This window comes from Cyprinodon tularosa, unplaced genomic scaffold (assembly GCF_016077235.1).
Source record: "Cyprinodon tularosa strain WSP-4 unplaced genomic scaffold, ASM1607723v1 ctg45, whole genome shotgun sequence".
In the NCBI taxonomy this organism is placed as follows: domain Eukaryota; kingdom Metazoa; phylum Chordata; class Actinopteri; order Cyprinodontiformes; family Cyprinodontidae; genus Cyprinodon; species Cyprinodon tularosa.
The window spans coordinates 1,445,534-1,462,509 of NW_024039174.1; the positions used below are offsets into that span (position 1 = coordinate 1,445,534).

General features: G+C 38.3%; 1 protein-coding gene across 1 annotated transcript in view; it reads left to right on the forward strand.

Annotated features, from left to right (window-relative positions):
- The window catches only part of rem2 (RAS (RAD and GEM)-like GTP binding 2), a 60,097-nt gene extending 45,905 nt beyond the window's left edge, over nt 1-14,192 (forward strand). Inside the window, exon 5 of the mRNA XM_038300552.1 lies at nt 12,771-14,192. Within this exon, the coding sequence (XP_038156480.1) occupies nt 12,771-13,093 (323 nt within the window). The 3' untranslated portion in view covers nt 13,094-14,192. The remainder of the gene's footprint in view (nt 1-12,770) is intronic.
- Nucleotides 14,193-16,976: the final 2,784 nt, after the last annotated feature.

Consider the following 16,976-nt stretch of genomic DNA (forward strand, 5'->3'; position numbering starts at 1 on the left):
AAAAATAGAGCATTTTTTCATTTTAAAATCTAAATTGTTTTTGAAGTAGAGAACAAAAATCTTTTAGTTTGGTATATAGACAATTTCCTGAGTCACTTTTTTTTAATAAAACACCTGAACTGACAGTTTTTTTTTTTTTTTTTGCTTCTTTTTTATGGCATAATAAGGGAAGTGGGCTTAAGGCTGCCCTGCAAGGCTTTAAAGCTGGGTTTGAATGGCGACAAAGCCATTCTCAAGCACATATCAAGGTGTTCATTTGGAGCCCGGATCAATATTTATTTTTGATTATGTTCAAGGTGGAGAATCCTGCTTCACAGCAGTAGGTTGAGCCAAACATTCTCAAAATGTGCAGGGTCACCTTTGAGCACACTTTTCACTTTCTCTCACTAGTTCACTGCTCTTCTTACAGCAGTCCGCACTTTTTCTACCATCTTTTTCTCATTGTATTCTCCTTCTTTCCCACTAATACTCTTTCCGCTAATCAGTGACCTTTGGTCTAGTAGATGAAAAAGTAGGGGACTCAAACTGTCCCACAGTGCACCATATCCTATAATGCTTTGCAATAGCGCACCCAGCTAAGTATCATGGGATTTGTTTTGGGGGCCAGAAAGAACAAAGGTGGCCCAGGCAACATGCGGGGAGCAGGACTCACGTGACGAACGGGGAGCGAAAAGTATTGATCCTCTCTCAGAATGGTTGGTTAAAGGAATAGTACACCCAAAACATGATTAGCCTTCATTTTCTACTCACCTCCATGCTGAACAACACTCTGGAGTACTTTTTTGATATCTCAAATGCATCTGGAGATCTGGGAGGCTTCTTGCTGTCTGCTGACATTCAAATAATGGAGGTCCATGGCGCCCGAGACAGAAAGGTCCATAAAAGTCCACCAAAACGTGTTAATATTCCTCCATACTGCTCGTCCAATGTAATCCAAGTGTCCTGAGTGGGTAGCATCCAGAATTTACTCGAAACGAAGTCATTTAGAATGTTTTTAGAGCATAAACAGTAGTGTATAGGATTTCCTAATAGCGCCCCCATGCGCGCTCACGATTCTACGGAAGCCGGCAGACCAAACCGGAAGAAGGTGCGCATTCAGCGTCTGGTCTGCCGATAATGCAAGCGTAGAAGAAGAAATGTGCTTTTTACCTGTGCAAAGAAAGAAACAACGAAAGAAGAATGTCTGAGGACTTCAGTGTTGAGGAAGAGCATGAGTTCTTTGCCGAGCTGAATGCGCTGGTTTGGTCTGCCGGCTTCCGTAGAATCGTGAGCGCGCATGGGGGCGCTATTAGGAAATCCTATACACTACTGTTTAGGCTCTAAAACGTTCTAAATGACTTCGTTTCGAGTAAATTCTGGATGCTACCCACTCAGGACACTTGGATTACATTGGACGAGCAGTATGGAGGAATATTGACAAGTTTTTGTGGACTTTTGTGGACCTTTCTGTCTCGGGCGCCATAGACCTCCATTATTTGAATGTCAGCAGACAGCAAGAAGCCTCCCAGATCTCCAGATGCATTTGAGATATCAAAAAAGTACTCCAGAGTTTTGTTCAGCATGGGGGTGAGTAGAAAATGAAGGCTAATCATGTTTTGGGTGTACTATTCCTTTAACTGAGTTCACTATAAAGTCCACTATATACTCCCCTCTCTATATAGTGATTGAAGGTTTTAGGGTTAGGGCGGACATTTAGACACATGTGCCCAGGAGCGGGATGTACAGTCCATTGGTAACCCTGCAGGGACTAAAAATTGCTGTTGAGGAGATGGATGGATGGATGGATGGATGGATGGATGGATGGATGGACGGACGGATGGATGGATGGATGATACTGTTTAGGTGCTTTTATTGTTTAAATAAATCTCTTTAGATTTTGTGAAATTTGTAAATATCTGTGAGGAAGCTTTTAGTAATCAGCGATTTATTTGCATGAACAAAAATTGTAAAAAGAAAAAAAGTGTGGACTTTCTCAGAATGGAGGAAGGATAATTGCTAATCAGACCTCAGCCCCCATGAGGAGTAATTTCCATGCATATAAAACAACTGGCACTTGAATGTCTCATGCAAAGTTATTTTAGCTATGGTAAATCTCTTCACATTTGCATGTAACCATTATATAGTTTTGCTTTAGGTTACTTATCATAATGACTGAATTCATTAACTTTCATAAGTATGGCCCTCGGGATGTAAAATGTGTCATCCCACAAGTGTTTCCAACCAACTGCATAACATTACAAAAAATGATTAAAACAACAAAGAAGACCTGGATTATTTCTGGAGGGGCAGAAGGATTTTTGTATGAGAAATTATATACAAATATTGGTTATACAAATGAACAGATAGCAGACAGATAGAAAGGGACAATGGAAGTGTGTTAACTCCAAAGAGAACACGGTCTTCTTGGTGGTGCTGATGGGATAAGCGTTTTCTCTGCCAACATCTAGTGTTATTGCTGCCATGAGTGAAACTTGACACAACTTCATGTTGTATTCAGTAGCGATAAAAGAGTTTTGCGGTCAGTTTGATCACCCAAATTGTGCGGTTTCTATTATGAAACATTTTGGTGTTTTAATGATCTTCTTCAAAAATCCAAAACTAAAAGGAAAATAAATCAATGCCCAGTATGCCCAGCAAAAAAAATGCATCAGCTTTTGGCCCACTTAGAGTAGTACTGCGAGAATAACCAATCTCAGCTGATTAGGAGGCCTGGTACAAAGGCAGTTTCAGAATACATTATTTAGCATGTTGAATTAATGTTATTCAGCTGAGAAACAGCTAAAAACTAGACAATCATCCTGAGGGGAACCCATATGGGTACAGCATTGCAGTGTATTGAGCTAATTGGTGTAAGCAGACAGACAAAAAAAAAAGCCAGTAAGTTTCTTTTTATAATCTTGTTTTTCTGATCAAAACGAATTGTAGTCAAGGAATAGAAAAAAAAAACCCCAACAACAAATAGTTATTTGAAAGTAATTAATACAATGATAACGAGACAAATAGTTAAGTAAATGGCCAGCATAGGCATTTAACACGTCAAATGTCCCGTCCGTGGAACGTATGTGGTGTGTCCAAATTTGCAGCCGCAAACTTCCACAATAAGGTTACTGTTCACCATTACAGCAGTTTTAAATGGAAGACTAGACCCTCTTTAAGAGTTAAAGATCTGCAGCTTGTTTAATTCATGCTATTTTGGTGTGGCCAGTTAACAGACAGTATGTAACAGGAATTCAGCTATGGATACCTTTATAGAGACATTAACACTTGTGAATGAAAATGGTTTAAAAATTATTAGCAAGATAAATGCCTACACAAGACGAGCGTGCATTACAGGGACTGCTAGTATAGGTTGTGGAAAAAAAAATTATTCGGGGCATATTTTCCCTTTCAACCCAAAGCTCAAACATAGATGTCACCATTTTAAAAGCATTACCAGGTGATAGCTTTGAAATGATCTAAATCACTTGTTGCTTGGGGGATAAAGATAAAGGAGATCAAGATAAGGCCCTCTGTAGGTGTTCAGCGGTCCAATTGTGTGGTAGCCCCATTGTGTGGCAGCCTGCCCCAGGGCAGCTCTGGCTGCAGTGTAGCTTATCGACATCGGCGTGTGTGTGTGAGCGGATGAATGACTGGATACAGCGAGAAATACAGGGGGGGTCAGACTAGACAAAGCACTATTCAAGTGCAGTCCATTTACTATTAACTTGCCAGTCAAAAACACTCAAGAATTTAAAAGGTATTCTGATTTTTTTTGTTTATATGCGTGATATAATGCAAACATTGTGTCCACTTTCTGTTATGAGAATTTCCATCTGCTTCTGCTCTTCCCCTTCACATTGACATCTGTCCCCAGGAGGTAAGGTAGTGGCTACTGATAACTTATTCACAGTACCCCACTGTAAAACAAAATACCTCTTTAATGTCCATATTGAGTGATATGCTGTCCCTTTGGACTATATTTTATCAAAAGAAAAGTAGCATAAATATAAGGGCCTAAGTAAAGATAAGCTTTATAATTTTTATAACTTTTTTACTCTCTATACTCTTTAGCTATAGATATATATAGAAATCTTTAAAGATATCAATAAGCATACAGACACACCTGTGAGAGCTTTAGTCAGCCTATTACTTAGCTTATTCTTTGGATCCATTTGGCAAATGTCAATGTATCCTAAGCCAGCCAATTTGGATCCACCTGAACCTCATATTTATTTATTTTTTTAAATCCTTTTCAAAAAATGTATCTTGTCACATATGCTATCATGCAACCCCTCATTATGCACTGTTCTTTTTACCTTGATATATGTTTTTCCTTCAGGTATTCCCTCTTCTCTTGCAGTAATCGACCCAGGAACAGAAAAACAATGTCAAGTACAATGGAGTTAAACAATGTTGATGTGTTTATAAAGCCAGTTGTTCTTTTCCTAATTTTTTTTTTTTTTTTAACCTTCTGTGAACATAGAGCTGATGTTCCTTAGCAAATTCTCCATCTTTTTCCTACCTGTCCATAGGACATTCTTTTAGAATCTTTGTGCCTCATTTATTGTGGCAATTTCCAATTTCCAGTCCGGCCTTTTGTAATTTGTTTTCAGCAATGGTGTGCTCCTTGGCTTTCCCCCATTACGTCCTTTTTGGCTCAAACAATGATGGATGGTGAATTCTAAAGTTCACCTTTAATCTCTTTAAAGGTTTTTTCCTGGTTTCTTTTGTTGCAACTTGTTTTATGTGTCTGGTTCACATTAGTTTTCCTTCTGTGACCATGTCCAGGGAAGTTGGCTATATTATCATGGATCTTAAATTTATTAATATTATGTGCAGCTGTGGTCACAAGGTAATCAAGGTTGCTTCTATATGGTCCTATAGCCGTTACCTTTAACTTTCTTGTCTAAAATTTTCTTTTAAATCTCCTGAATCAACTTTTTCCTTTGTTTCCTCTGGTCCATGTTGAGTGTGGTACACACCATGTCACCAAACAGCAAAGTGACTACTTGTAGCTCTATATACGGGCCCACTGACTGATTACTAGACTGTAGACACCTGTGGTGCTTATTAGGTGACACACCTTGATTTAACATGTCCGTTAAGTCACATAATTTTCAGGCTTTTCTAGGGGTACCATTATTTTTTCCAGGCCTGTTTTATGAGATAATTTTTTTATCATTTTATTGAGCACGTTGAGTTAAATGTTTAAGGTTGTTGGTACTCACTGTTTAATGTTAGTAAGTTAATGTTAGGATGTTAAACAGAGAGTAGTAACAATTTTGTCCATGTTTGTAACTGTTGACATTTAAAATATAATCTATTGAATCAGAACGTTGTTTCTTATTGTTTCCCCTTAACTGGCAGCAGTTTGTTCTCATTTAGCATTTGGTAAAGAGTGTTCAATTCTGGTCTCACCTAGTCTGAAACTGACACTTAAATTTGACACTGGGCGTCTTTGTTTACCTACTAGATTATTTATTAAGTCAGTTCATTGTTAAGGGTTGAAAGAAGAAGGTTGATTGTAAATGCAAAACACACTTTTCAGAGTTCCTTTGTGAATATATCCAAAGACTATTTATCATTTCCCTTCCACTTAATTCACTTTTCTTTGCGATGACTGCCTTTCACATCTAAACATTGAACTATTATAAACCAGCGAGAGGTCTAGGAGTAAATACCTACACAAGCATACTCAGCATATTCTTTTCTGATAAAAAAGATGACCTAAGTATATCAACTGAGTCAGCAATATTTAAATGTTGCCCTCTTACTGTACGCCTGGGGGGTCTGACAGGCGGATTCTAATGTTCTCTGTGAGCAGACAACATGGCTTATTTTGACAGAGAAAGCTGACATGCCCCACCCGGCTGCTTAACAACCTCCATAAAGGACCGGGGGCCTCGCTGAGAGTGCTGATCTCATAAAATCTATTTATGGCACATGCAGTGACACTTTAATTCTGGTATCTCTCACATTCCTGCTGTCTGTTTCCATCTTTACCACACACAATACACATACTCTCAGTTGAACATTTTTATCATCTGAAGATATTTATCATCTGTGGCCCTGTTCCATAGGGCTCAGATTAATTAGCAATAGCACTCTGTTTGCATACTCAACTTTCTTGTTCTCTGTCTATATGTGCATCTCATCCGTCTGCCTTCCTCTAGTTCCCCATGTCCTGTTTCACTTGTATGTGTGCCTGATCTGCCACCTTACATGTCATCTTCTTTCACTCTAGCCAACTTCTCTCAGTATCATTCATATTTGCCCCACCTACTTCATCTCTATCCTTCCCTCTGTCCCTGGCCTCCTTTCGCTCAGTCAGCATAAAGATACCCGCAGTGTCTTCTCTCTTGTTTTAATTTATCTCACCTCCTTGACACATTTCCTGTCCACAGCCCCCTAAACAATCTTTTTCCTCTTTGTTGTAATCTCTATCTACCACATCCCAAATATGGATTTGCTTCCTTTCCCATAATTCTTCCTTCTATCTGGCGGACACATTGCTCTAGCCTATGTTATTACAATGTCTCCCCTTTTCTAAATCAATAACTCAATGTTTGATCGCAAATTTCAATTCTATGATTATAACATAAGATCTATCACATAAGATCTCTTTAAGAAATATGATACAGGATAATACAAAACAGCGTTTAACCATTTATTGAACATTCTTGATATGAAAGCACCGATTATTTGTAATAATAGCATTAACATTTGAAAAATATTTCTGCATCTTACCTTAGTGCTGTACCATTGTTTGCATTGGTAAGACTATAAACTTAGTAGTCACTGTCTATAGCTTCTAAAAACATAGATATGTATCTCTGATGTTACATCTGTTTTACTCAGTAACAGCATCTGTGTTACACTGAAGAGTGTTTTTGTCACTGAAACCTTGTTTTTTACTAATTGGAAAGAAGTTTTCATCTTGTTACTGACCAGTCGCTACCCAGATTTGTCTTCAATGCATCCTCACCCTGTGCTATTATTTTATTAATCTCCTGCCCCCACTCTCTTCTCTCTTATCCACCATGTGGTCTTCTTTCCTGATATAGCACAGCCTTGACCTAATCTTCTTTTTATTTTCCACGATTGTTTTTCCCTATGTCCCTTCAATTCACTTTTTTCAAGCACCCTTGACAGATGATTTGATCAGCTGCTGCGGGTATTATTGTAAATCCTATTGCTGATTCGGTTAGGGATTTGCTTTATTTCCTCAAACTATTACCTCTGCCGATATTATTTGCCCCAGCAGTGGTTCAACAGCGGCTGTAGTCAGATTAATACAGCCGTATCAAATCTGATTCTGTCTTTTTTATCCCTGTCTTTGTGAGCTGCACACTGAATGTTCATGCTGTCAACATGCAGGTAGACAAAGATTGTGAGATAGAAAGAATATGAGTATTAACTTCAATTTAAAATAGAGTTAAGAGTGTCCTGATTGATGAATTTCACTGACTACATACAACTGTCATTTTCACTGAAAGTAAATCTATAACCTCAAAATAGATATTGATACATTTTTTTTCATAGCAAATCATAAAAAGATCATTTGGGGAGATTTTTTCAAGAAAGAGAACACCACTCAGATTCACCCTTTAAAAATTTTCACTATATTCATTTTACTGCACACTTCCACTACTTAACCAGATTAACCTAGATGTTTGGGCAATATGCAAAAAAAATTTAAAAAGATACAATTTGATTCCATCATTGTAGTTTTAAATGTTTGGTCATTAATCCAAAAAGCATTTTTCAATATAAAACTAGTGGGAGAGAGAAGTTCCAGGCTTTTGCGTTGTCTTAAGTTGTCCTTTTGTAGATCTAGATTTACCTGCAGATTGGACTCCCCTATAAATAAGGTACATGTAGTCAGGTTCACAGATTTAATTTTTACATGCAGGAAAGTCTAAATTGGTTTGAAACTTACTGGGCATCTGGTGTCTTGCATAACCAGATGGTCTTAGAGGCTGAAATCTAAGCCCTCCATTTCAGAATTGATGTTTTGTTTTTTGTTGTTTTATCATGTTTGATTAAAATTGATTATTTTACTCTCCTAACTGGTCTTCCCTGTTAACAATATATCAGCATTTTCTTCCTCAAATAAGTATTGCATATCATTAAGTGTAGATGAGCAGCTGACTCTTCACATGGGGAGTTTAGCCACTAATCTGTGGAGAGGTTGTTTAGTTTCTCTAATATTTATAAAATATTTAATAGATTTTATATTCATGTTACAAGTTCATGGCTACAGGGTGGTGTAGTTTATAGCACTCTGGTCATGCCCCCTGCATGCTTTGGTTTTCTTTGCGTACTGTGGCTTCTCCCCTAGTCCAAAAGACTCTTACATGGACTGTTGTCTCTCAATTACCCTTAGGTGTATGTATATGTATTGTCCTGCATTGGACTTGCCACCTGTCCAGGATGTACCTTGCCTTTTGCCCATAGACTGCTGTAGATAGTCAGCAGCCCCCCATGACCCTGATGGATAAGTAGCAGAAGATAGATATATGGACAATCCATATGCATTTAATGGTTTCAAATATTTAAAACCTTGGTCCTTGAACACAACTGGATAGGCTTTTGTCTTTAACTTTGATGCTGAAGATGAGAGGAGTTGAGAGGTGTCAGCTGAGGTGGCCTGGAGATCTTTTTTGCCGCCCCCCCCCGGATGCTTCCAAAGGGAGGTGTTCGAGGCAGGTCCCACTGGTAGGAGGCCCCAAAGAGTGACCCAGGACACACTGGTGGGACTAAGTCTCTCTGCTGGCCTGGAGACACCTTGGGCTTCCCCCAGCTGAGATGGAGTAGATGTCTGCGGTATCTGCTAAACTGCAGCCCCCACAACCCGGTCCCGGATGAAGCGGAAGACAACTAGTAAGAGTAAGGGTTGTAGATAAATGCTAACTAGATTTATGTGGCGCTTTTCTAGTTAGCCAAACACCTAGTTCCCACTGTCAGTAAATGTAACCAAAAAGGTTCACTTGACCAGGTGAAACTCTGTAGAACGATTAGGGATGTTTACATCTGGCCCCAAATCTGACCATTTCAAGTCACAATTTAAGGACAAACCATATGTCATCCTGAATCCGATCCACATCTGATCTGTTTGAATATGACTGCAGTTTGAACAACTAAGGAACACATTTTCTGCCTTAGGAGTCTAGAGAAGAGGCGGTGATTGTATCATTAAAAGTTTCCTCGGACATCCTACATTTCTGAGAGAGATCAGTCTCTCTGAAGTTGCTACCTCATTCAAACAACAAAGCTGGCAGCCAAAGCTCTTTCAAATAGCTGAATACAGGATTTTTATGTGCAGATTTTCCCCAAAGGATTTCCCTAAAGCAGTTCCTGACAGAGTGAATGGCTTTATTTGAATACTTAAAACTGCAGCAAAACATTTATTTTATGATATTGTTAGTGTTCTTTTGTGCATGCGGGTCAGTTTACAACGGCAAACTGTTCACACCAGAGTCAGATATGGGCTTCATTTTGATGGTAATTTAAACAGCCCCACAAATAAATCAGATTTCAGAAAAAAAGGAATGGAGCATTAAGAGCTGCGGTGGTAACTAGATACGGATTCACCTCATCACATTTACAAATTTACAAATGTTCATACACTAATCAAGGATCCACAAAAAACTAGGAGCTGAATACCAGAGGGCAGAGGGGGGAATCAACATGTAAACATTTCCAGGAGGGAAGTGAGACTCAAAACCAGAGCTTTTCAACTGCAAAGAACTGTGCCATGAAGCAGGGGTTATTTTTGTGTTTTCAGCCAATTGGTGGGGTTTGTGTGTCTAGTTTTAGCTTTCAGTCATTTGGTACAGTCCCTGGCTAACAGCACTGCTGCTACTCCTCTCTATCCAAGATTTTTTTTCAAACTGTGAATTCTCACTCTGGCAGCTTCCCAATCTCTCAGCTGCAGGCCATGGACCCTGTTTATTGTATATAGAATCAGAATGTGCTGCTTTGTTTGCCTTTATGGCTTCAAAATATCAATAACCTCTGCTTGGAGCTTCCAGCAACAATAAAATAACAGTTATAGATACATTTTATATTATCATTTAAGCTCCAAAGGGGGAACAATATTTGCAGACACACTTAAAATCAATAAAATGCTTTTTTCAATCAATAAAAATTTATGCTTATGAAGATCAAATTTTCTTAAAAACTATTTTTTTAACTATTTCCCTTGTTGGGCTTTCATAGTTCAGAGGGTTTGTCAGGGGAAAACTTCAGCACTACTTGGAACAATCATTAAGGGAAGATGAGTTTGCGGCCCTGAAGAATGTCATAAGCCAAAATGAGTTGAAAAGCATTATTTTCTTTTCAGAGGGTTGTAATTTTTTTCACAGCCTGTTCTCAGCAGCGGTAGGAAGTAACTAGTAGAGATAGACAGATACATTTGTTGACTGATATTTTCGGCCAATATTACCTTTTTATGTTGTATTGTATCAGTCAATATGTGGATGTATTGACACATTTGTGGATGCATTTGTAATGAATGCATTACCACTGCCTTCCATTCAGGCAGTCCATTCAGCCTGTGCTAGGCCATCCCCTCCCAGGGTGACCTGCCTGGAATACCTCCCACCGGAGGCGTCCAGGGGGCATCCGAAGCAGATGTCTAAACCACCTCATCTGACTCATCTCGATGTGGAGGAGAAACGGCTCTATTCTTAGCCTCTCACGCCAATCTCCTCACGTTGTGTTGCGTCATATTTGTATTGTGTATTTGGCACCATATCTCTGAAGAAAACTGGTGAAAGAAGCAAGTTGTTAGACTTAATTATACATTATTTGGTAGGCTCTGGTTTAAATTATGATTGAATGTTTTAATTATAATAATATATGAACATTGGTCAAGTATCCTTAGGGGTTTGTAAACTTATAAAGTTAGCATGAAGCACAAATTGTTTGGTTACAGGTGGATGTGAACTGCCAGATCACCATAGAGCAGCTACGATCACGTCTTTGAGAGAAGAACCCTTTTTCCCTCTAGCTATACTTTTCTCACCTGCTAATGTTGCCTTGACTGTATTTTGTTCTAGTCATGTTAATTTTTTAAAAGAGTTTCACAAGGACCTGTCCTGTTTTGCATAAAAATTAGTATCCAACTTTTAATCCCAGTGTTTTAAAGCCATTAGCATGTTTCGTTTATTGCTGCACTACGTGTGGTTATGGCAATTCTGTTTAACAACATATTCAGCAATTATTGTTTTACAGTAAATTTTCAGATGCTTATATACATTTATTTTGAGTAATTCAACTACATAAAAGTTTTTGGAATAGAAAATAGATTTACAGGGTACACTATACCAGTTTTGCAAATTACACTTCTTTTTCTAAAAGAAAGTAGTTGTTTCATCTTCCATTATGACACTGGCAATGGATAAGTAGTAACCGTGAGCTAATGGACATTTTAGAAGTACTGAGTGTTACTGGTGCAGTATTTTTATTTTATTTTTTTCCTGCTACTAATGATCAATGCTTTTAAATACTTATCTTATTTTAACATATTTCCCTTTTTTGTTCTGGTTTCATCCCATTTTGAGTGCTTTAGAGACTTATATTAAAAAATGCTCTCTATAACACCCACTTACAGTTCATCTAGGGCTGACCTGTTCCATCTGCCACCAAACGTGTAGTCCTCTTACATTCCTACATATACCACAGAGTTATTATGAAAGGGAAAACCGCTTTATTAATGTTACTCGGTAGAAACCAGCTCTCAGGTTTTATCTCTGTTAGGAGATATGGTGAACTCGAAAGCTGAAGCAAACAGAAAAAAAAAACAGTCATTTGTCGTGACAATGAAGCCCATTTGTTGCTGGATGATCCGTATATGTCAGCTTACCTTATCATCATGGTTTGTTTGACCAGGCACAAAAAAGCACTTTCAGCTCACATACAGGGCATTGTCAACAAAACACGCTGTCACCTGTTCTTATCCACCAGCATCAGCATTTAGAGAGAAACCATTTTTCTCTATGTGTGGTACAAAAAATAGATTTTTACCTTATAAAAACACAGCTACAGGCACCATTAACCCTGTGCAATACTGCCTGTTTTTTTCTCTCTGTGCTGATAGTCACAGGCTTTGGGTTATAGAGATACAGACAGATAAAGATGGAAGGATATATATCAATCACAAAAACAGGGATAAAGAATCTAACTTGCAGTAGATTGAATTATGTGTTTGTCTAAAATTTTGATAAATATGCATATAATATTTTTGCCCTTAAATAGTTGCCAAATTTACATTTCTAAACTTTCTATTTCCAATGTATATTAAAAATGTGTGGCAAGTCAACAATTACAATGGTTATTGTTAGGGACCAGTTGTACTTGAAAAAAAGTGCTTGCCAAAGGTTCCTAGGTCCACACTGAATGTGCAATATCTGGCACTGGGGGAATGTACATGTTAACCTGGCTGTGAGGGTAATGTAAAGGGTTGGTTGCATATTTGTAACAATGGGCACCAAGGGGTTAACAATTATAAATCGCTTTTCTTCCTGGATGGAATTGAATTTATTACAGTGTGCTCTGACAAAGGTGCCAGATGTTTAGAAGATGGTGTTTTGTAAGCATGCCATCTAAAGGTGTTATAAAGTAGTAATGCATATCAGACAGCAGGGTGGAACATTGGTATAGCAATTAATGTTTGTGAGATTCCGACTGCTGCCTTTAATATCTATGTAACTGAAGCTCCTACAGAAGCTCTGTTTATAATGAGAAACAGGTTTCTAAAAACAGATCTTCCTTTTCTTTTCCTCCAGAGGCCCAATCCAGTGCCATGATGTTTGACTGCGTCTACTTGGAGCTCTCTGCCTCTTTAGAACACGGCACGAATGAGCTGCTGGAGGCGGCGGTGCGGACTGCGAGAGGGGACTGCGTGGGACCCGGATGGACAGATGGTGACCCGGCAGCTGGACGACGGGAGAGCCTGACGAGCCGTGCCAAGCGTTTCCTGGCAGGGCTGGTGCCTCGCTCGTACGGCCGAGACCGGGACCGCGGCCGCTATAGAGAAATGAGCCGCCACCGGGGCAGCAAAATCTTTCGGCAGAAATCCCGTTCCTGTCATGACCTCAGTGCACTGTGACATATGGAAACAAATGGGAAAGAAACACACTCAACAATAACACAAAATAATAAACGGAATGGTTTGGGGGGAGAGTTGAAGATTGAAGAAACATGAGACTCAACGAGGAAGAAATCTGAGGTGTAGGAGGTATGATTAGAGGGTGGAACATGAGAATGTCATAAAAAAAAAAAACAGGTGACTGATTACAGCAGACAGTCTGGATTGCAGTAAAGCCATCAGTGGAGGCAATTTTTGGGACACTGGATAAGGGGGTGGACTGCCTTTCAGCTCAAGCTTTGGTGAATCAGCAAGCACTCATTACCTGAAGAGATTGGGAGAAAGAAAATCAGCAGTGGAATCAAGGTGCTGATTTAAAGCTTAATGAGATTGACGGATGGATGAATAGCATCAAAAATAAACACACATCCAGGTAGCACGTACTATTGTAGAGACTTAGAGGATTTTACTATGTATAAATGTTTTAAACCATGTTTTATAGCATGCAAATTAGCAGAAACTCTTATAGATTTTACAGCGACCCAATGACTTTAAAGTACCTCAATAGCAAATGCACAATCCCAGTAGAGTTTCAAACAATGCCAACCCAGAGACATGATTATTAGTATGTGTCCATACTGCAACACCATTTTTGTCCATACTGCATTCAAAGATTGTTTGTTACTAACAAAAGCAGCGGCAATCAGTGTGTTCGTCTCAGACTTTTATACTATCATCATCAGCACCCAAGCCATATTGTTGCTGAATGCACCATGGGCAGTCAGCACAGGAAACCCTTTACCGCAGAATGTGAGGCGAACGACGATAGAAACTGCAACGGCTAATAAGGCAGGACTGTACTCTTCAGATGACGCTGAGTCACAGACAACAGGGAGGTTCTAGGAGCGCGGGAGGACAAACAAGAAAAAAACGAATCTACCTGTGGCTCTTTGATGTTCTCTACTTTATTGCATTTTTTCAATTTACCCATTGAAAATGGAAACTTGGATATTTCCTCAAGCGTCACTATACGTAGACTTCATGCACATCCTCGCTCATTTGTCAGTGTCCACTGAGCACTCTCATCCTCTCCGCTGGGAATAAATATGGTTTGATTTGACATCTTTATGTGTTTTTCTGTGATATTTTCAAACTAAGCATTTATGAATCCAAAGCTGTACCAGGCAGGCATTTACCAGTTGACAGAATAGCATTGCAGGGAATTTTCGTGCAACTAATTGAGCTTCACATTACCCCCACCCTTATTTAGGGCAGAGCAGCAAAAAGATGCAGTGTCAACACTACAGTTGGAATATTTTTGTTTGCTTTGAAGTTTACCAATTTAGTGGAAAATATAAATACATTTACCCTGGCTCCAAGGTAAGCTCTGCAATAAATAAATAACCCATTCATATGTGAAAATCAGTATTGCCAGAAGACACTTCATCAACTTTGTTTAGATTCTCGACCTTTTCCTCAAGAGGCTGGCCTTATAAAACTACAAATGCAAGCCTGCAGCTGATTTTTAAGGTTAAAGATTTTTTTTCTCTCCCAGTATTTTAACATTCTATGACAAAAATGTCCAAAGTCCCCATATTGTATATATTGTTTATAAGTCCTAACAAAACTCACAGAGTAACTATGACAGCTATAATTTGAAGTGGCTTACAAAGTAATGTATAAGCATTTAATGTTCAGGTTATGAACACAAGCTTGATTGTATGTTCTGGGGTTTTATGTAGCATACACAAAGACATGCATTGTTCTGAAGTAAGAAAAAAAAAAAGATACATTTTAAAACTAGAAACTAGAGAAAGTTCCAGTCTTTGCCCAGTCCTATTTGCAAAATATCTCAGAGCATGGACAGCATCTGAACATTCATTATCACAACTTCTCAGTTAGATTTAGATCTGGTCTCTAACTGGAACATGCTGTTAGCTCTGGTTGTATTTTCAAGCTGCTCTACTGGAAGATACCACTGTCCACTTCCACTGTCCTAAGTTGACTTGTATTGTTGTTTGTCTTACCTTAAAATATTGTTTTTTTTTCAGCATTGCAGTTTAATAAGCTGTTATCACTAATGACAAGCTTTCTTATCTCTTCTGCCTCCATAGCATGATGCTGCACCATGTTTGAGCATAGCGGTGATATGCACTAATAAGTTCTGCCACACCAAGCACTTGCCAGGAAGACCAGAACATGTACATTTTCATTTCTTTTTATTAGAACACCTTCATCTACATGCTTACTGTTTTCCCTGCATGGATTGCAGCAAACTACCAATAGGACCTCCTGACTTTCTTTAGCCACTCTATCAAGAAAAGCCTCTTCCACACACTGTGCTGTGGATCTCTATAGCACTTCCAGAGTTTTAATGTGCCCCTTGATCGATTCTCTGATTTATTTTCTACTGTATTTGTTGATCCATTAAGACCAGCTGTTTACATCTCAGTAGGTTTGAAGTAGTTATATATTCTTTCCATTTTTAGATAAGGTGTCTATGAGACGTCAAAGCTTATGATATTACTGCTTGGTGTTCTTTGATTTTCGTGAAACTATTTCTTCTCTTGCAAGACCTTTACATGTTGATTTTTGCTGAGATGAAATGACTTACATGTTTAAGAGTTAAATGAAAACATGGGCCTGGATTGGATTTTATGTGGAATCAGAAGCAGCTTTACTGACCTTTACTGACACTCACAGCTTACAGACATTAAGTATAAAACAGGCATAAAGTACTATTCCCTTTTGAAATGCTCACTTTTAAACCTTTTCAGAACTATTATCTGAATTGTGCTTCATGATTATGATGTACCACGAGGTTTTTATAAAAAAAATATCAGAGCAAAACATGAATGAATTTTGAGCTCAAGCAATATGATTCCTTTAACACGGAATATAAACATATATCTGTCCCATAGGATAAGGATTTTAATAATTATAGTGTAAATATCATATATTTGCTATTTTCTGAACTTGCTGTGTCTTTAAGGTATTCTTTACAATTTCTCACAGTATATGCTTAAATACTTAATGTAGGAACTTAAACTTAACTTATAGAACCATTATACTCTGAGGCTACAGGGCAGAGGATCAACTACAACCACACAAGTTTTGAGTCAGACAGCCAATATGTGAAAGGAACCAATACTGGCCTACTTGAAGCTATTTTCATGCCCTGCAGGTATAGATGAAATGACAAGAAAGCCTTGGGCAGAGTTGCTCAGCTGGCCACACTGTCTTACTAAGTTAACGTCAAGTAACTCAGAACTTCAGCTTCCTCCAAGCTTTCCTCACAGGTCATTAAATAGTATATATCGAGAATTTTTTTTTTAAAGAATTTTATTACAATGTTATCAACAGTCAGCATCTTATTTGAGGCTCTAAGCTCCAGCTGATTTCTTATTGGAGCAAGAACAACATTAAAGCATATCTTTGCCATTTTAAAGCTGCCTTTGGTCATGCAGACAGAGGTGGGTGGAATACCCCAAAAATGTACGTAAGTAAGAGTAGCATTACTTCATCATATTTTTTTACGTATAGTAACCTTTAAAGAATTACTCAAGTAAGAGTATAAAAGTTTTGTGTAAAGTATTTGCTTAAGAACTGAGTAAGTGATCTACTTACTACCTATAATTTTACATTATTGCGTAATATTTTACGCAATGATGTAAAATTGAACAAAATAAATAACATTATGCTTTTTCAAAGATTAAGGTAGAAACAAACTAAAGTACAGTTATTAGACCATAAATAATCCACTCTTCAAAATACAGTTCTTGAGTTATAAAATGTACGAAAGTGTGTAAGAGTAGGTAGGTTAAATCACGGTCTACTGTTTGCTGCATTTCTACTCAACCCTCCAAATGACACAGCAGACTCAGCGGATGGAAAATAACATTTA